Below are 21,855 nucleotides of genomic sequence, written 5' to 3' on the forward strand. Positions count from 1 at the left end.
ATCTACAGCTAAGATCCAGAAATATTTCTCATTCCTCCTGCTGTTCAAACCACACTGTATCAAGTAAGGGAGAAATAACAGCAACTATTTTGGGAGCCTTCTAAATGGATTAATGCTCATGTAACCCAGGCTTTCAGAATGGTTCTAATGGTATAGATGTGCATTTTTGTTTTCATTTGTGTCCAAATCTTTTTATGACTAGCATTGGTTGAGAATTTTCCACTGAAGGGTAATTCATCAGAAGTAAACTATTTATAGAAATTGTTCTATATTTGGTTTTAAACAAGTTTCAGCATTTAACAATAAGGATTCAAGTTTCATTAAAAACATGTTTTGTTTGGAAAGCTTAATAAATAAATACTTAATGAATTTAAAAAAATGTCAAAGATTGAAACTCTTGTAATGATGGTGTTATACCCATGATGATCAAAGGATATAAATGAGAAATATTTGCCTTTAGTAGACCAACCGCTATAGAAGGATAAAATACAAAACATAAGGAACATAAACCCTGTTCAGGTCTAAAAGTGTAACAGCAGCTTTCAAAGCTACATGCAGGTTAAGACTAATAGCTCTGAATTTAACATTGTTATTTAATAAATTCATCAATTTGAGGGAACAGGTTACTGCTACCTGTAGGTCTGTGGGGAGCGGTACTAGCAATAGTAATATACTCTCTCCTTCTGTGGGACAGAGAGAGAACTAATTATTGCCTATAGGATGTGAAGGAGTTCACAGGCAGCAGGAAGTAAAAAGAAATACAGCATACTATAAATCAATATTGCTATACTGAGCCCTTGATTTTTAGAGTCTAACAGTTACAAGTTTTAGTTTCTAAGATCTTCCTTTGAAACTGCTTTGAAGGACTCTCTTGAGGATCGGGGCTGATAGGTTAGAGTGGTTATATGTGAAAAATGTTCTCCCACTGTTAACTGGATGTTTCTATTTACTGAGAGTCTCTGTGAGTTCACCATGGTACATGGCAGGTTTCTGGTCTCACCAGCTTCGGATTCACGAGAGCCTTTGCAGCACTGGATGACTTTGCACCATTGGCCCATATTCTGGACCACGCATGTGTTAAATCCAAGGATTTGGATGGTTTTATTGTGAGTGACTTTTTACTATGGTGACTATAGAAACCAGGCAATCTGTGGCTTGGTTTCTTTGAACGAATTTTGTTTCTGGTGATGAATTCAGCAAGGTTGCTGCAGAAGTAGTCTGAGGGCTACAGGCATTTTAGGGAAGGAATGAGTTTTGGGAAAACATTTTTTAATTATGTTATTTTTTCCTATAAAAGTTTAATGGTTTTCTGTTTAAGTTCCTGCATATGGTGTTAAGTCATAAGCAAGTGTATACAATGGTTGCGTTTATGCACAGAGAAAGGGTTGTATTATTGCTATTTTGCATCAGCTGCTTGGATGTTTCACGTAAAGATATGATCTATCTCCCTTGAGCAGTAGCTGTTGAAAGAAGATACTTGGAATGACACTCTCTTGAATTCTTTGGAATAGCCAGCTCAACATTTTGGGGTTTTGTCCCATGTCATATATGGAAGAAAGGAAATCTTGAATAAACTAGATGGGACAGCTCTTCATTCTCTGTACCCTACTCTACTCACATCATAGGTTACAACAACAGAGGGAAGTCCTTTCTGCCCAGGCCATAAGTTCCCTGGCACCCCTTTTCTGCTGCTGAGTCTGCCAACTGCTAGACAAATACAAGAGATCAATAAAGATTTTCATCCAGGATTGGCACAATGTACATGAATGCTATGCACACTACCACAACTAAGGCTGAAACTGGGATCCACAGGTCAGAACTATTTCTTTAGATACGCAGGTAGAGACTGTGCCAGCAAGGGAACTGACGTGACCTCTAGCCAGCTGGGAGCACAGTGCCAGCACAATAGACTCTGTCTTGACGCCAAATGTCTTCTTGTTTGTAATGGTGAAAGTATGATCGGCCTGCTTATGCCTCCCAAGCCTCTAGGAAATAAGCAAGTATTTCAACTCCCCGTTACCACCTGGGAGTTTAGAGCATGCAGAGGTGAAGTTCTGATTTGTCTAGAGCTATAGCAGAAGGCAGGGTCAAAACAGAACCCATATCCAGAAGTTGTTACTTCCATATTCCTTGCATAGACCACTCTGCCTATTTCCCTGTGGGATATTCTTATCTGAAAGCTGCTCTTTGGGAGGCTTACATTAGTTTAGATGAAAACACTGAATAGAAAGGACTTAAATCTATGCACCATAAACTGTAACCGAAACACTGTGAGTACATGGCAGCTACTGTTTAAAAGTGGACACAACAGGCTTAATATCTATGCAGTTTAGAGGCAGAAGGAAAAACATTTCTGGCAGCATTTAGCATGGCTGAGGTTGTTTTTACTACATGCAAATGCACACAAATCCAGCTTTTCTGCAAAGCAATGCATAGTCTCTCTCTCTCTCACACACACATCATATTTGAAGTCCTCAGAAGTCCCTGATGTGGGTCACTATTAAGAAGAGAAAGAGGTACGGCTGCCATATGTACATATTTCCCCAAATATGTCTTATTCTATCTGGAAATTCCATCTGAGGAAGCTGGAGGCTTGCATACATGTGTCTGGCATTTCTGGACATCCAGTTTTCCAGTGCTTATGCACAGGTCAATGCTATAATGCATGTGCAGTGAGTTAATAGTCCAGGAAGACCCAATGCACATGCACCATACCAACAATCTACCCATAAACAGTAAATCATAAGTATTTGAGAGACATTAGACTCAAGGTACATGAATGGATTAATCATGACGGTCCACGCTTCTTGGTAGTGTCAGACTAACTATGCATGTGCCTCCTTCCCCTGTGCGCATATTTCTGCGAGGAAATCCTAGACAGAAACATAGCCATGCCACCAAGTAAAAGCAATGTGAAAGGTGCCGTGGACCGGACATCACCAGTGCTAGGTTCTACTGTCAGGTTTGACTTTGTGCACAGCTGCATTCAGATAGCCTAAACTCTATTAACCTCCAAAGCCTATTAATTAGGCACCCTGATGGCCTGGAGTGAAGTGACAGAAAGCAATAAACCCAGTGACTTCAGCAGAACTCAGGCTGTTTAAATGTGGCGACAGTTTCTGACTCAGCAAACTGCTTTCCCTCTCAATGTCCCATTTTCTCATCTTAGAACAAGAAATACAGAAACTGGTTGCTTGCCCTCTATCAGTGCTATGATGCTCTAAGAAGCTACATAAAATGCTTTGAGATAGCAATGTAAAAATAGCTAAACAAAAAGTTAGCATAAGAAACAGACTTATTAATAATGAATGGCATGTGAAATTATTATAATTAGCATAAAACTGCAATGAATGTCCCTCTCATTTCTTTACAGCATAAGGTGATGACCATTTGTGAGGTCAAGGAAAAAAAACACAACCCTCCCTTGGGATACACAATTAAACATATCAAAGAGGTTATTTGCATCCATCTGTAGCATCTGGCACTGGCCACGGCCAGAGACAGAATACCAGACCAGATGGACCAATGCGTATGGAAATTCTTATCATCTTCTGTGATTAATTTCTTCCTTCAGGTTGGATATGTCTCTTCTAATTGTGCATCAACATCTAACCAAAATTGGTGCTGACATATCATTGATTGTACTGTGAGTTTATCTGCAGCTCAGCATTCTGAGACAGTTTAGTCCCTTGCTTACCTCAACCCTAATGCAGGATTTCTTTATCAGTGAACTTCTACATTCACTCATACATTTTCCAAGCCTTGTCCTCAGAGATTGCCAACAGAATCCATGACTCAACTGTAATTTGAACCAAAAATCTTTTTTAGTTCCTGAATCTTTGCTACTGTAAGACTGTAGCCTACAAGACTGTAGACAATAAGACTCCAAATGATTTTCTAATAGTACAGTCTTGTCCGTGAATTTATAGAACCTAGGTTTGCATGGCAGGATCCTAAAATCTTCCTACAAATTCTTTTCAAATGACTGCACTGTTTTTCTGTGATTTCATTCTGAGACATGCAGAGCAAGGATGATGTAAACAGCAAAGATAACAGAAATCTTGTCTTTTACAAGACCTATCCACCACATTTTTGGTTTTTTTGTTTGAGGATCATATAAGTAATAATAATTATTTAATTTTATAATTATTTTATTTATAAATAATTTATTTTATAAATAATTAGAAACAGTATTGCACCATAAAATGATGACATTGCATTGTCATACCACATCAGGGACTCTGTTGCCATATTTTAAACATCTTGACTAACTAGGACTTTTGTAAACATGGTCGAGTTCAGCTACATGAAGGCCAGGGACTGAATCAGCCTCTCGAGAAGGTGCCCTTGAATCCAGGAATCCAGAAAGGTTATAGAAAAGGGTTGCTATAGGATGGTCGCTCAGGCTGTGAAACTGGATAAAAGAAGAAACAAAGAGTTCCTGCAGATAGGACTGCTTTGTCTTTACTCAGTATTCAGAGGGAAGTAGTCTCCACAGGCAGCCTCTAGCCCTTTCTTGAATCTGTACTCAGCTTCCCTATGGACCTGAATTACGCATAATCCTAAACTGCAGCAGAAACGTGAAAAACAGATACTGCTTCTGAAGAGAAGCAAGCTTCTCTGAGGAGAAATACTACACATATCCCTACATACACACACAGGGGTGCCCCAACAAAAATGCCCACTATTCAGACACTGCATTTGAACAAACTGCTCCTCTTTGTGTCCTGTTGTGTAACGGGAGCACGGGCAAGGCAAGCACACACCCCGAGGCACCACTGCAGACTGCAGTACAGCCCAGCCTTTACCTGGGCCTGTCCCAGTGACCTTCTTAGAAATACCAATAAAGCATTGCATAGCTCATCCCATGCTGAGCAGCAGCAGAATCCACCCCTTCTCCCTCCATAGAAAATATTTTTTTTAAAAAGTGCCTTGACTCTTTAGACCAGTAGGTAATAAGCTAAATGTATTAATGTCTTGTTCTCGATACCGGTAATAAGACTTCCAAGAACACAGGCAATGGTAAAAAAAATAAGCTAAATGGGTATTTCAATCATCAAAGTAACTGGATTTGTAAAAACATATGGAATACTTCGAAGTCTAGGTCCAAGGTCAAAAACGTGTGGCTAAAAGACCACTGTAAATTGAACTTTAGCAGCATGGGGCTCTGGTGGGCAAGTTGCAGACGCTACAGCCTTCTGCAGAGCACCATGAACCTCCTCAGCTCAGATCAAGAGGAGCTAACAGGGCAACCCTGCTGCTGAGCTCTGATACTGCTCCTTCCTTTCCTGTGTCTTTAGGGTATTTTTTCCTCCAGCTTCAAATTGTCCATGTCTTTTGTTGAGAACTACTTAGATCTTTAATGGTTCTTCTGATAATACTTGCCTCCTTTACTTCTGATCAAAGAGAAAGAAAGAATGGGAATTGTACCCTTGACTGATTTACACTTCAGCTTAATTTCCATCTTACTCCTCTTCTCTCCCTCCCCTCACTAGCTGAAATCACCTCGATAATTTTGTTCACAATTTTTGGTAAAATGAATTGATTGAACAGTTGCAGACAAGATCTAACTTGTGACAGAAGCAGAAGACAGTGAACAGGGACACTGAAAGTAGAGGCTGGGGTGATGTGGTCTGCTCTTTGGGTTGCTGGTGCAAAAAATCCCCCCAGATTTCTGGAACCAGCAAAGAGAAATGCATGTCCGTAATGCTCCTTCAAGCAGTAAATGAAACCGTCACCAGCAGCAGAGAATCACTCGCTCTCAGAAAGAAATGACTGAAACAAAACACTGCATTTAACGATGCAGCCCAGGCATTCCCCATTTTTCTGACACTGTATTCTTGGGATGAGAATCAATATTTCTTTGCAGAACTGGATGCATAAAAAGGCACCAATCCTTCTCAGAGCATTACAGGGATGAATTCCCAGGACTTCATGCAAAGACAGTACCAGGAGCCATAGCGCTGTGATGGTCCCTAAATTCAAAGGACCAAATATTCTGTCTGAAGTTCAAAAATATCTTTCCGGTATGTTGGGAAAGAACAATAACAATATAGTGTTTTTCCTTTCAGATGGGTTCTGTCAGGACCTAAAGAGATTTTAAATACTCATCACATTTCTGCACTATGGCATAGGAAAACTGAAACGCCTAGCAATGTATGACATGCCCCTAAAATTCACCATCCAGTATGTCAAGGTAAGCCAGTGGCAGAGCTAGGGAAAACATTTGGGGGTTCTTGTCCTCAGTTCTTCTCAGTGCTGCTACTGAGGAAAAACCTCTTCAGCATTGCCCATTGCCAAGTGGGATATGGCTTCACTGACATCAATGGCAAAAGTTCTCACCAAGGAATCCCCAAAAGGCTCAGGTTTTCACCATTTCTGTAAATCAGCTATCAAATATTAATTAGTCCAGTAGGGGAGGCTGCTCATTTTGCCAGTGTATATTTTCCTAATGTCTGGGCCAGGAAAAGTAGGCTGAGTCTATGGCTTGTTAAGTAGAAACCAACCTGTCTGGAATAACAATTACCTGAAACAAAATGAGCTTAAATATACACTACTGGTATACACTACTAGCATTCATCTGAGCAGAATTTGCCACCCTGATCTTGGGTTACAAGACATATTCTTTTTTTTCCTAAGCCAACACACATCAGTTCTGGAGGACAGGCACTCATCACCTTAGTCTGTTCCAGGCTACTGCAAGCCTGGCCTGCTTGTAGTGCCTAGTGTCAGAAAAGCAGGTCACCAGGTGAAGGGATGCTTGCAGGGCACAGACGTTTTTTCTCCAGATTCTCCATAAAAAAAAAAAAAAAAGTTTGAAAAGAAGATAGTAAGAATTCTCTGCTCCGTTTCTCTTCTTCAAGCCTCTATAAGGTGCTGAATACATTTCTCAAGGAAAATTAATTTCTTTGCCTTTTCCTTGCCTCTAATGAACTGCCTCTGAATGCATGAGGGCACAGGAAGGAGAACAGACTCCGTGGTGAGATAACAGAAAGTGAAAAGGCATTCAAAGCCATCAGTATCTTGCAAACCTACACTGCTGGAAATACACTAGACTGCAGACAGGGGAGCAAGATCAGGGAAGCTTGGAATAGCTTTGGCATTCATTACTTAACTGCAAAGAAAATATGATATTGGGGGAGCAGGGGTCCTCCTGCAATCCTGCAGAGAGGTTATGGAAGCAGATGACTAGATGTAGGCCACATAAACTTAAGATTTCTCTAGGTCCTGTCCAGGCCACCAGCATTCCTAAACACTGCACTCAGTAGACATCAGTGAATGACAAACTCTTCTGTGAAAGCCCAGGACACCATAATTATCAGTAGCATAATCAGAATGTGAGAAAAGCTAAGATGGGCTACCATTTGACAAGTAAATCAAGAAGAACAAGCAAAGGAAAGAGAAAAATGTCAGGTTTTTACCTACTGTTTCCACTTTCACCTCACCAGATACTGAAAGACACACAGTGCTTGTAGGTCAGAAAACGTGTCTATATAACTACAAGCTCCAATAGTCTTTGGAGTGAAACTGTCTCAGATGATCACCATAACTCAGGGAAGTTACAAAAGATGAAGTACAAGAAACTCAGAGGTTTTAATCCAATAAACATAGGGATTTCTGAGTGTTCAACCAGACAGTAAGAATCTTTGCAGAGCAGACAGCAGTGGAGACCTTGGCAGAACCCATTTTCTATGTGTAGTCCAGACAGCGTCATAACTGAATTAAAATAAATCAGGCCTTTTTTTATTATTATTATTTTCCTTGAAAACACTTGCATTTCTTCAACAATTTCACGTCAATTTTTGTTTTATTCAAACGTGTTCACTTGCCCTGCAGAAGGCAGGCAGATCTCAAACCATCTTGCAACATTTGCTAGCACACGTACATGCTTAAGAAGCCAGTTTTCCTGCTTGACAAAATGAGCAGTGCTGAAAGTTTTAAATTTTAATAAAACACTGGTAGACTTGGCTTCTCTAAAGCCATGTTTATGTATGGTCCATAGGTGAGAGAAGGAGAAACACTGTTAATGACCAGTGTGCTTGATACTCAGTTATCTACTGCGTGTTCTCTCCCCTAACCACCCTGTAACTGCCTTCCCAACGCTATTTGGGAAATTTCCATACTCTGCTGCTTTGCCCTCATGCTGTGGTTTGGAGCCTTCACCAGTGGTGGAGGACATTTGTGCACTGAAACATCTGGTAGCTGAAACAGCAAAAACCTGCAGAACCAGCTAGATAGAAACATTTCCAGACATCATCCCTGTAACATCTCCACTGGCTGGGGTCATTAAGCAAACCAGCTGGAGAAGGAGCAGCAGGCTGCTTTAACTTCAGGATCCAGCCGCGACAGGGAGTCATGAAAACCCTTGCTGGGCAGCACAGCAGATGGGCAAGGAACCAAAGGGTTCACCAAACATGTCCAGACAATCAGTTGTTGTCATCCAGCATGATGTTAAAGATCAAACTGTTGGAAAAAAACCCAAACTTCACCTCCTCTCCCCTTCCAATAATTTGATCTGCTTAATGTAGATATGCTGAATTTGTTCTCAATTCAAAACCGTGTTCCAAGGCTAGCATGGAGGTGGATTTACGCTGCAGTTACTCAATGGGGCCTGGCCTGTTGACTAAACAGGCAAGTCAGCCTGATAGTACTCTTTTCCTGAGCCCTCTAGAAAACAAAGTCTTCCCTGATTCTTTACCATGTGGTATTCACAGAATAAGCAAAGGGTCTTTTTTTAGCAACATCTTACGTCTTTCTGATTCATTCACCCTGTCCCTTGAGCTTCTGCAGGCACAAGGCCCTCTATAGACTGTGAAATACTTTCCACTCTCCTGTTCTCCATCATCAGGAATGCAAAGAGATGAAAGGTGCAAAACTAAGAGATGATAAAGTAAACCTCAGCACTAGATCAGTTTAGTCATGTCCTTTATCAGCCTGCTATTCATGCTTAGCAACCACTATAGCTCACACCAACTTCATTTTCATTTTAATACACCATACAGAAAAGCAGCCTAAATATACATCCCCAGATCTAAAGCGTATAATCTGTAAACTACAGGAACAGGCAGATCATTTCCATTAGTTTCTTACGTAGCAAAAACCACAATTTACACCCAAAGCATATAATTATATTCAAATTCTAAAAGACAGTGTCGGAAGGACTTTAAATTCATAGTTTGGGGGAAAGTCACTCAGGGGTATAAGTAGTTATGTTTTAATGTGCAAAAACAACACACACACACAGAGCACAAGAGAAGCAATTTGCCAGAGCGGCGAGGGAGCTTTGGTGAATCACAGGCCCCTGGCTCCGGTGGCTGCCTCGAGTTTGGCACAGCCAACACTCTGGCCAAAATGCTCTCCTGCTCCTTCGGAAACACCAATGCTGGCATTTGGTACTAGAGCCTGTCCAGACTTTAAACCATGAGGGAAAACACTACTGGGATCTATGTCCAGAATTTGAAGGTGCCTTGCTTGTCCTTCAAGGAGAGATTGAAGCAAGCTGCTCTTTTAAGATGATCTGACATCTAAAGCCCAAAAAGGCTACTAGGATTTCACACACTTCTGTGGCTCCCTGCCAGGGATCTCAAAGCACACAGGTGCACCAGGACTGCTCACCTCACCTAGGAGATAAATGGTCTTCTCTTCATTCACAGATGAAGAAAACAAGTCAGAAAGAAAGTTTCACCAAGGTCATACAACAAATCAGAGCCACTTGTCAACAGCGTGTTGTCTTGTGTGCAGAAGTTACACAGAAGACCTGAAAACCACCTTTTTTCTCTCTAGTGCAAGTGACCTTTCATAGTTATCAAAGCCCACCAGAACAACAGAAATGCAAAACCAAAAAATGTCTGGCAACCAGCACAGGACTGTCATCCTGGGCAACTACACAGAGAGACGATCTTCTTAAGGCACAGCATGTGGAAATGGAGAAAATAAGAAGAATGCTCATCCTGTGTACTTCCTAGACAAAACTTCTGTTCCTTGCACTTAGAGGCTCCAGTTCTTTATTTGGTTACCTTCTGTACAGCAAACCATGGAACTTCCCTGCTGCCAGCTGGAGACTATCCTGTTCTTGTCGGTATTCCCAACTTAGATGACCTAGGTACTTTTCCCTGCTTCTAGTGAGACCTCTGTAAGGAATCTGGAGCTTCCAACAGCACAGTATATAATAACCTATTGTAACATTGTTCAAGCATGTATTTTCATGCCATGGCAAAAGAATAGAAAGAAAAAAAAAAACCAATATAATGAGGAAAACTAGCCAGCATTTTTAAGAAAAAACTTCCATTTTTTAAATGTAGAAATATTATAAAAAGTACCATTCTTATTCCACAGAATTCTGACAGTAGCTTGTGTCACATAACCCAGTATTCTTTACAACTTCAATGCCTATACAAAGCATACAGCAGGATCCTTCATCTGTCTTTGAAATGCAGTCACCTCTGCAGTAGAATGTGGCAGTTGCTTGACAAGTCAGGGCTATATTACGCAAAAGCAGAAATGATAAAGAGAAGAAAAAAGCTCTCTCCAGTCTAAATTGCAAAGGAAATATAAGGAGGAAGAAAGCCCTGATCTAATTCTGACTCAGGACTAACATTCCCACTTTTGCAAAATGTCCTATGAGATACTGAGCAAGCACAAAGTAGCTATCAGAAGAGGGTTTTTTTCTTAAATGGATATCTTAAGAGACTGTACCTTCAGCAGCATGGGGCTGAGCAATGTTTCAAAGAGCACAGAGACATATATTAAATCAGAATGACAGGGTTCAACAATAACATTAGGTTTCTCATGTTCCAGATCTCATAAGATCACTGGGATCTCCCAGGATCAAGTACCAGGTGAACAGATTTCAGCTTCAATTTTGCAGATCAACGCAAGCTATTCCAAGTTGGAAACAGTTAATAATGTGCACAGAATGAGAAGTCAAAGCATCTGATCAGAAACTGTTTCATACAAAAGTATGCAAAGAGTAAGTCAAATAGTGACCTCATTTTGAGGAAACAGCCTTTGCATATACCAGATTTTCCTGTGTTCAACTACCAAATGCTGTGCTTTCTCAAAAGAGCTACAGAGACTCAGCACAGGGGGGCAAAGTTCAGCTATCATAGAATTGTTTAGGTTGGAAAAGACCTTTGAGATCATCAAGTCCAACCATTAACCTAACACTGCCAAGTCCACCACTAAACCATGTCCCTAAGCACCACGTCTACCCGTCTTTTAAATACCTCCAGGGACGGGGACTCAACCACTTCCCTGGGCAGCCTGTTCCAGTGCCTGACTACACTTTCAGTGAAGAAATTTTTCCTAATATCCCTTAAACAAGACTACAAGGGACTAGTGAGTTTGGACGCTTAGATTGCTGCATAGCCAGCTAGAGACAATTTAAGCAGACTTCATCTTTCTTTAAAAATATTAGTCATTGTTAATGTCTCTGAGGAAAGGAATGTAAACATTCAGGCATACAGAATCACTGGTCTTTGCCAAAAAATTAGGCTTCATTGTTGATAGGAGACTAGAGGCAAGCCACAGAAAGTAGACAGACTTCTAGCTTTTCACCTTTGCAGAACTTATCTGCAACCCTAATTTCAGCTCTGAATGAACTTAATTTTACTGGATCACTGACTGCTCCGTATAGAATGATTTTTTCCCTTTTGTTAAAGCTACCAACCCTTGCTTAAAGTAATCTGATGATGGAGGAACAGGGAAGGTCTTTCTTGGTACTGGGGAACTAGCAGTGCCAAGGACTGGGAATCAGTTTTCTATTTTATAGAAAAGTCAGGATTGCAGTAACAAAGGCACTTGAGATGAAGAACAGGTCACACTAGAGGAGCAGCAAGAAGTAAGACACATGTATTATACAGAGGGTACACTGTTATAGCCGTGTGGGCCAAGCTTTGACACTGGTTTGCAGAATACCTGCCTATTTTATGGAAATGCTCTCTTGAGTTGTCCAAGCATTCATTCTCATTTGCTTATTGTAATAAAAAGATGTAAGAGATGGAAATGCTTTGTATAAATGACAGAACTTCTAAGAATTGACTAAGGCCTAAGAGTTACACCTACAAGATCTGGTGACTGCTCACTGCCAGTCCTCATGACAAGCCTTCACTTTTTGCTGTGACTTGTGCAACAGCCTGAGGAAGCCTAGTCCCCACAAAGTGAAAACCAAAAGAGAAATGCCCCCACACCCACCATTGCTCCCATAGCTGCCCCTGCACATCAGTACTCTGAAGGTTGGGGCAATCCGCATGAGGCATCACACATTGCCTCTGTGCACCCCTGTTCCCCATCCATTAAGGAGGACTAGAAAAAAAACAGGTGGAGGAGAAAAGGAGAAACCAAATTAATTAATTCATCACTAAGACAAAACACACACAAATCTCTTCATTTTATCTGTCAATTGGAGGCATACATTATTCATCAGCTGAGGTGATGAGGATGTGGGAAGAGGGGCTGTGAAGCCACTGCTGCAGGCTTTGGTAAAGCAGCTGACCCAGCAGGGTGCTAAATAGCTAAGGGAAGGCAGGAGGATTCACCGCATGTGGACTTTCAATAAACACAGCCCCAACTTTGTTCCACGGTTGGATTTTCTTCCTCCCTCTGTCCCACAAATCCTTAGTGAAACAAGAAAGAATTGTGGTTTTCCCTTCCTATTTTTCAGGGAGAAAGATTCTGCCAGTCTAGGAAGGTCCTCACGTAGAAAAAAATATTTCCTCTGACTTGCTGAAGTCCCCTACCTGGCCAGGCTCACTCCCCTGCTGACAGGGAGGTAAACCTGTTGCAAAGACTTTCTCCTTGAGAAGATGCACTGTGCCAAGTTTTACATTTGCAGGTTGCAGCTCAACTACCGGAAAGCATCAACTTGGTGTTTTCAGAATTAACTCATAACACCAGCACGGTAACGACTGCCAGATCTTGGCCCGGTCCTCTTCAAGTTAAGCCACAAGAAGGTTTTCTGCTGATTTTTAAAGGAGCACTAAACACAGATTCCAGACAAGTGTTCACTGCTTGCAAGACATTTACCTTTCCTCTGTACTAGATACTAATCTGCTTCTTCAAACAGATTGAAATTCACTGGGGTGTAGAAGAAAAAAGGAAAATACAGTTAAATACAAGACTGAGCCCTGGTGGTCAGCACTGCGGGACTGGGAGGCAACACAACAGGGTGGCCAGGATCCTGACCTGATTCCTTCCGAAACCAGTATGAATGTAGCCACCAAGTAGGGCAGGAGTCAGAATGAATTTTTTATTTCCCTCTAGCAAAAAAAAAAAAAAAAAAAAAATTCAAAATCCCAGGAAACACAGGGAGTGCATGGCCTCCTTGGGATCTGACTCCTCAACACTGTCATGGATCCAAATTCCAAGGGCCTCTGTCGTGCAATAGTGAAAGAAAACACAAAAATAAACCGTGCGTGTGTTTACAAGACCAGCTGTCTGCGGTCTCTTTTTCCTCTCTCTTTCTCTCCCCTCCCTTACTCATGACCAAAGGGGGTTTCCATGCCAGCTTTGCTACATGGCATGATTAGGAAAGGAAAAAAAAAATCTCAGGCTAGCTTATGTACCAGCCCAAGCTCCCCATTTCCCTTGATTCCTTACTGCAATGAGGACACAGAAAAAATGCCTCTCTCTCTCACTTAAGTTGATAACAGCTTTTGCTCAGGGCTCTTAAATAAGGCTTTGCTGGGCTTTCAGGGCAGATGGAAAAGTCATCAAGGAGAAAAGAACTATCATTTCTTGACTAGGAAACAGGCTGTGGACTCTCCCGCAGACTACTGCCTGCCTTTTACATCAAGGCTAACCACTATCACATTTTGCGACATCCTTCTCTCATTTCCTCACAAGCGACCTATGAGCCAGACTTTGCTATCCCCTTCCATCATAGGAGCACTCAGCTACAGAAAGATGTCTGTGCAGGACCAGAAGAAGAAGAACCAGTGTCAAAAATGAGGGAGCGGACTGCGTGGAAGGAGAGGGGAAGGGAGGGGAGAGCCCTGGGACAGTTGGTTGAAATGCCGCATGACATGGCTGCAGTAGGCGCTAGGAGGATGTGCTGGCAGGGCTGTGTCAGGGTTACAGGGATATTGAAACCTGGAGCATCACGGATAAGCGCTCGGATGACCAGCAGAGCAGTCTGAAAAGTTCAAACGGCACAGTGAGGGATGGACCTCCAATTAAGGCTATAAATACACTGGCAGAGTTGTGGAAGGAGCTCAGTATTGTAGGTCTGAGCCGAAGCGCATTGGAGAGAGAACAGGCGCAGGAACAAAGCCAGGAGGCAGATGCTGAGGGTCACAACTGAGCACCAGCAGAGCAGGGTTGTGCTAGCAGGAGATGCTTTGACAGAGGTGCTGGAGGGCATGGGAAGAGGGTAGCTGGGAGCACTGCAGGGCAGGTTGCCGATGCTCTGGCAGTGCGGGAGGGGGGAGCCCCGGGCGCTGCAGAACAGCACCGTGCTGCAGAGGCGAGGACTCGGGACCGAAATGGCACTGGGCGAAGCAGGTCGAGCTAGAGGTGCACAGCCAGTTCTCCAGACACAAGTGTCAGCATTCTGTCAGCCTATCAATCTCCCACTTTTACCCCAAAGTTCACATCCACCCCAAAAAGCAAGAGAAACACATTCAGGCCCCCCCATGGGAAGGGAACCAGTACCATGCCAGACACCAAGACCATCTGTTAAGCACCACCCATGTGAAACTCAGTTATGGGTTATTAATCATTAGCAGCAAGAGCCCTGTTATTTGCAGCCACAGTCAAGGACCATATGAGAGAGTCCCTATTGTGCTAAAGTGAAGGATCACCCAGTCCCTGCCCCAAAGGGTTTCCAACAGGAATAGCTAAAGGAAAAGCAAGCTGGAGGGAGAAGGACAGAGCTGGGTACAATGGCAGAGATTTTACTTGCTTTTCCACTTTATCACTACCTTTACCTAAAAGGTGGCGGAGCAGAGCTGCTGCGGGATTCACACCTTGGCCAGACCTGACCCTGACCTGCAGCCCAGCAGGGAAAGGGCCAGGCCCTGGCCTGCCTGCTTCTCCCGGCTGATATGGCTGAAAGCAGAAGCCAAGGACACAGGACAGAGGGAGAGGTGAAGGTGGAGATGAGGGGGGGCCCCCACATCAGCCAAGCCTGGGCCAGCTCCTCTCAGGGTGGGCAGACTGAGGAGAGAGCAAGAGGCAGTGCTGGTCCAGCTGCTGAGCATTGCTCAGCATTTCAGGGGCAGGATGCTGCGGGTCCCTCAGACCCCCTCTTCCCCTTCTCCCCTGCCGCCGGAGCGGAAACCCACTCCCTATTATTTCCTGCCCCAGGGTTTCCCGGGAAGCCACTGCCAGGCACCGAGCAGGGAGCCGGGAGCAGGGGTAAGGAGACCTCGCCTTTTCCTTTGTACGCCCCGAGCCACCCGACAACTTCACCGGGGAAGGCTGCGAGCGAACGAGCGAGCAGGCAGGGCAGGGAGAAGCCGCAGCGGCGCCTCCCCGAGCCCCCGGCCGGCCCTCCCGCAGCGGGGCACCCGGGAAGGCCCCGGGGGCCGGCCGGGAGGATGCGCTGCTGCAAGGACCGTGTCAGCCGCTACGACTCCGCCAGGGCCGGGAGCCAGGGAGTTAGCGATCCCCTCTGGGAGGACCCCAGCCCCAGCGGGAGGGGAGCGGGTGCCCCTCCGCCTGCCCCGAGGTGCCCGGCGCTGCCGCCTGGCACGGAGCGGCCCGAGCCCGCCCCGGCCCCGCCAGCCCCCACCCTCCGTCCTGCTGGACCACGCCGGCCGGGGAAGTCGGCTCTGGAAGCGGCCCGTCCTCAGCCCTGGGCTCTGCTCGGGGAGGGGGCAGGGGAGGAAAGGAGGGTTAATGGGGAGGAGAGCCTACGGCGGAAATATGAGGGGCTGGGAGGACCCCCCTCCCCCGGAGTCACAGCCGTCGTCCCTGCTCCCTCTCTGCTGCTCCAGCTGCTCTGGAAAAAGGTTAGAAAGAAACAAGAGTGGGAACCCACCGTGTCCTCCTCGGAGGGAGACAGGGGAGCGGTAGATAGAGATAGGCACAGAGTGGTGCTTGCTGCCGTGGAAGTGATGCTCATACTGAGCCTGAGATACAGACGAGGAAGAGGAGGCAGAAGAAGCCACGTTAGAGGAACTCCACACAGAGCTGACGATACATCCCCAAAAGAGGGAGCACATCCACAGGGTCCAGGCGGGGCGGCGTCCCGGGCAAATGCTGGGGTCTATTCTCAGGTGCATGGTCAAGGCACAGGGCACCTACAGACGGGCAGTCTGAATTCCAGCCAGGGAGAGAGGATAAGGTTCATGATGCCAGGGGACCCATGCTTAGCAGAAAGGAGAGTCGCTTCCGAGGCGCTAGGGCGTGCGTGTGTGTTCAAGAAGCAAAGAGAGAGTATGTGTCTGTGCGAGAGAGCGTGTGCTAGGAGGGAAGGGGAGGGAAGGGGGAAGGTTAGTAACCACACATAAGACGCGCCGTTTCCCAGGGCTGGATCTACTGTGCCAGGAGCCCCGCGGCCGTACCGAGCCTCCAGAACGCAGGAAAGCCGCACATGTCAGCGCGAGGGTGCTGGAGCTTGCGCTTGTCAGGTTCCTCCAGGATCACGGGTCCTTGAGGACTTTTCCCTGCCTGCGATCCCTGTCTCTCACTAAGCTGAGAGGGACTATTGAAAACGAAAAAGAAGAAAAAAGCCAGAGACCCCAGGTAAATTTTTGATTTTTTTTTTATCCCAATTCCAGGGGGTTTCTGTTGCTTCTCCACTAGCAAGTGTTGCAATGCAGAACTGCTAGGCACACGCACACACACACACACAGAGATCTGGATTATTATCCTCCTTCCACCGGATCCAGGCGACAGAAGGCTCAAACCGATTAACCCTGCGCAGCCGGGCAGGGCAACGCCAAGTCTTCCCAGGCGGGCGGGCGGGCGGGCAGGCGGGCAGGCAGGCAGGCGAGCGCGGAGGAGAGGCCGGCGGGCCGGGCGGCGGGGTCCGGCGGGGCGCGGAGCGGCGCGGGGCGCGGAGCGGCGTGGAGCCGGGGGCGGGATGCTGGCGGCCGGCGCGCCAAGTGCGGGCAACTCGGCGGCGCAGGTGAAGCGCCGCTGGGGCGGCCGGGGAAGCGGCTCCGCCAATGGGCGAGCCGTATGCAAATGTACCGGCCCCGGCGAGCCAATGAGGGCGGCGGCAGCTCTCCGCAGAGGGACTGGCTGGCTCCGGGGGGAGGCGGGGCCGGAGGGCGGCACCGCCCCCGCCATTCATGCGCCGGTGCCTTACACACGCGCTGGCCGCCCCCGGCCCCGGCCCCACTGGCGGGGTCCCGGCCCCGGCCCCGCCCCGGCGCGGCCCCCGGGGCGAGGAGGCGCTGGGCCGGTGGGTGGCGGCGCCGGCGCAGCGGCCGGCGGCAGCGGGAAACACCCCGGACCCCCAAAACTGTTCGCACGGGAGTTCCCAGCGCTGCCGTGGCGGAGGGGAGCGCTCCGCCTCACCCCGGGGAACCGGTGCCCGGCATCCGCCCCCGCCCATCCGCGCCCACGGGGCGAGCGGCTTCTGGAGAAACGCGCCCGCCCCGTCCGTGCGGGGACGGGACGTGCCCCCCTGCCGCGGGCACCTCCTCTCCCGCCGCGGTGCCGCTCTGCCGTGCAGGGGCGGCCCTCCGCGGGCGCGGAGCCGGAGGAGCCGCGGGGGCAGGAGCCCGGCGGGACGCGTGCGGCTGGGAGCGGGGGGCCGCAGCCGGCACTCGGCCCCCTGCGATGCCACAGGGACGCGCTTAATTAACACCGTCCCCCCGCGCCGCCCCGTCCTAGCGCTCGTCCTGCCGCCGCGGCTGCACAGGAGCAAAGTGAGAACCAGGAACGACTGCGCTCATTAAAACTCCTTACTGCTTTACAGATTCTTCTTTTAATGCTCCTGCAACAATAGGCTAAGTCCAAACAGGTGTATTTGCACTTAATCCTCGGAGAGTGAGGACTGCAGCCAGAGTTTGCAGTCCATAAATTAATAAATAAATGCAGTAGCATTATCTAGTAATTTATAGCCTATCAATTTGCATGGCAAAAATCCCCAGCCACACTGTGGCACCACCCGTGAAGTGACTTACGCAAGATCACTCAGGGAGTCAATAAGGAGCTTTGGAAAAAGAGCCAGCCAGCCCCAGGACTCGCACTGCACTACCTCCCTCTCTCCTTCATTTATTCATTCAAACCAGAATAAATTGTTTATGACTGTAAGTTTCCTTGTTTTCCCCTCTAGATCCATGTTTGTAGGTGTGCACACATGCGCCTCAGAAACTTGCTTGACTCATTTCATAAGTATTTCCCTAACGCAGAGATGCAATGTTTTCGGTCATTGATCTCGATTTGGTACAACACGTCAGTAACTTGCAACGATCAGCCCGAGTTGCACACCTACTACTTCTAGCTGAGCCTGATATCTTGTAATTTATTTTCTACTAACTTACGTTATAGTTTAAGTGATCTAAATCAGGGGCTAGAGCAGTTAGAAATCCTTCACTGTTTTGCGGAGTTTAATCAATGATTGTGGATGGTGAAGCTGGAAAGCAAGAATATTACTTTCAAATTTATCCAACATCTGCCACCTAAGAATCACAGAGTGCTTTAAAATCTTTTATTAATGAAGCCATTCAACAGTTTTAGGTATTACTTTGCCGTTCTGCAGATAAGGAAACAGAGGCTCAGAGGCATTGAGCCAGTGAGTGACTGATAGACATGGGAACTGAACAGAACAAGACACCGAGATTCTCCATCCTAACCAGTACATGCTGTTAGTATAAACGTTTGACTGATTTGGTGGCCATTTGTTAGCCTTACAGTGTGAATATCAGCCTTCCTCACAACAGGGCACGCAGCCAGAGACAGGGGTGAGGAACCTGTGGTGCAGGTGCCTGCTGGCTGGCAGATTTGCAGTGCCATGCACAGGGCACAGAGCAGTTTTATCTGTGCACGACAACTGTTCCTAGCCCTGAGTTTTATTGAGGAAACCAAGTTTACTCCCATACATGTGGCAGGATACCCAGAAGGATCCAGTCTTCGAGAGGAAGCCTCCCCCTGCTCCTAATTGCACTTGGGAGAGGAGGGGGTATATAACCTGGCATATCACTCTTGAGAGGCTACCGACCCATGAGGATGCTGCTGGCATCCACCTTGGATCCCTCACCACAGAAGTCTTGACTTTCACCCAGTCCACAGACAAAGTACTCTGAAATATTTGCTGTGTAGTTCAACTGTAGGGGGCTTGATTTAGGGGAAAGGGGGAAACGTGCCTTAAATACACATCACCAAATAATTTATTTGTAAAATACAGGAAATCTGTTCTGAATAAATTTCAGACCCAACTAGTTATCAAGAATGCAACAAAGATCTGCCTCCCATCATTTTACTTTCTTTTTCTCTGGCTACAGCGTTACAAAAAGGACAGAATATATCACAAATTACAGGATCAATCAGTTAAAATGGGACACCAAATCTAAACATTGAGGACTCAGTGCTGCTTCTCCAGAAGGCAATGGTGGAAAACTCGTTCATTTGTACGGGGAATGGATGTGTTTTAGGAAGCACAATTCTAGAGAGAAGAGCAGGGGAACTGCGCGGATACACCCCTTGCCACTTTCCTGCAACTATTTGCCCTGTTGCTGAAAGAGAAAAAACAGAAGAGGGACCTTCTTTGTTGACTAAACTATGGTAGCATCCTTGGGCCCTGTCTTCCCCTTTAAGAGTCTGACAGACCACATCCTCTCCTCTCCTCTCCTCTCCTCTCCTTTGTAGCTGAGCCCCTGTTCATGCTGGCCACCTCTTGGGCTGCTGTGGGAGGCAGAGCCCTCAATGGACAATAAATTACATAGCTCCAAAACAAATCACTGATCCTTTCCTCCGCTCGCTCACTCTGCCACCAACCCCTTCCCCACATACAGAGGTACCAGCTTAGGTGCAGGGGATGTACAAATGAGATGAGCATCACTTCAAACTGCCCTGGCCGTAGACAGAAAACGCCTCGTAGCCCCTGAACAGGAGAAACAGAGCGTTGCTGTGAACAGGAGTTGTCCTAAGTTCTGGCTACCAACTTTCCTTTGCTACAAACCATTGAGTAAACTGCCTTAGGCAAAAAGGAGAAAGGCCAAGAGAGCCAATCTGTACAAGTACAACATAAAAATAAAAATAAATTAAAAAAAAGGAAAAATCTGGGAAGCTGGCTATAAATACATCACAGGGTTCTGGTGACACCGTAAAGTACTGGAACTTCACTCTGCCTTGCTTTATTAGGTGTCGGTGGATGTATTTACTGCCCTGTAATTCACAAGTGACTCATTTATTTAGCAGCACCACTGCAGGAAGAGGGCAGATTTCAATTGCAGTTTCCCCTCTTGGGTGGCAAGGGGAAGTTTATAGTCAGAAGTGAAGTTTCAACAACATTATTGCCACGAGATTTACTTCAAAAGAGGCACTGTTATTTTCCTATTAGTTTAGTTCATCTGGATGAACATATAGTCTTTCTAAACACCCTTGCATCTTCAGAACTGAGATGGGTGCCTTAAAGGATAATGGTTCCCATCATAAGTTGCTCCCTACAGATATGAGAAAAGTAGTCTTATTTCTTACGTAGCTGTTTCTTTTACTAAAAGAGCAGAAGGCCACCATATTCGGCAGAAATGAGAAATAACAAAGCAATTGTTTCTAAGTTTTAGAATCCCAGAAAGAGAGCCAGTTGGCTTGAAGCCCAGGAAAAGTTTGTATGCTACCTTATTTGTGTCAGGAAGTACAACTCTGTCTATATTTCCTATTAAATCTTAGTTGTTAATTACTTTGCTGCACTCGGAACTGAAAAAGTCAGTTCTGCTCTAAAATCACAGATCTCTCAAACTGGATCCAAAGAGGAATCTCCATTAGCTTTTAGCAATACAGGGTGACGGCCAGAGAGATGACAGCTCTCGCTCCACCCAGTAGAGGCTAATGAGGCACACATTAGCCAGTGCGTTGCTATATAATAAGGTTAAGAGAATAAGGTCAGCTAGAACAGCCTGTCACCCAAAAGCTTCTCCGAGACTGAACTGTTCTTCTCAAGGTTCAAAACAGTCCCATTCTTTTTTTTTTTTTTCAAATGTACTTTTCCAAGAACAAGGGTGAGAACAGTTTCCGCTTGTGATCTTAAAATAGAGTCTTAAATAAAATAAAACAAACCAGAAAGGATTGCATGCTGTAGAGGGCTTAGGACTGGCATATAGACACCTTTGTCTTTAGCAAGCTACTTCAAATAATGCTGAGGACAGCAGTGACCAAAAAGCTGGTAAGTTCCTCAGCACTGCCGGCAGAATTAACTGCTCTGAGACTAGTCCCTGGTGCCCCACTGTCCTTGTCATCACTGCCTCTCTGCAGGCAGCCTCGAGAGGCAGGTAAGACCCAGCGACGCCAAAGAATTATCAGTGTTTGCTCATCCAGAGGGAAAGGGAAGGGTTGCTCCAGGACAGGGCTGAAGACCATGCACACAGCTGCTGCTATGCAGTACTTTGTATAACCAACTTGCTGTAGTCTCTGTAGTTCTCAGTTTTATTCTGTACCTTTGAAAAAAAGAGCAGCCTATTCTAAGGGCTTCTGTGCTTTCCTTTAGCACCCAGTAAGTCCAGCTACCTACGAAAGTTGAGGCATATGCCTTACACATCACCAGTGACAGAGGGCAGGTCGAATTCTCTTTTCAGCTCAGCTCCAAGGGACCACAGTTTGCCACAACCAACTAATACAGAAGCTCTGGAGCCTAGTTTTGTTCTCATTTATGTCAGGGTGAGTAAATGCAACAGAGCCAGTGGACTGACATCAGTGAAGGGAGATCTGACCCTTGATGTTCATTTGTGAGAAGAGAAATGCAAG

At 45.9% G+C, this 21,855-nt stretch overlaps 1 protein-coding gene across 8 annotated transcripts in view; it reads right to left on the reverse strand.

Annotated features, from left to right (window-relative positions):
• The window catches only part of NRXN3 (neurexin 3), a gene marked incomplete at both ends in the record, with an annotated part of 985,035 nt that overhangs the window by 364,769 nt on the left and 598,411 nt on the right, over positions 1-21,855 (reverse strand). For 3 of the 8 annotated variants that reach the window (XM_082316888.1, XM_082316887.1, XM_082316886.1), the window contains one exon: positions 15,980-16,223. The exons of the other annotated variants lie outside the window; for them this stretch is intronic. In XM_082316888.1, coding sequence (XP_082173014.1) covers positions 15,980-16,223 — 244 coding nt within the window. Of the gene's footprint in view, positions 1-15,979; positions 16,224-21,855 lie in introns of those variants that run through there. 8 annotated transcript variants of the gene reach the window in all.

Source organism: Platalea leucorodia (genome assembly GCF_965183815.1).
Source record: "Platalea leucorodia genome assembly, chromosome: 7".
NCBI lineage: Eukaryota > Metazoa > Chordata > Aves > Pelecaniformes > Threskiornithidae > Platalea > Platalea leucorodia.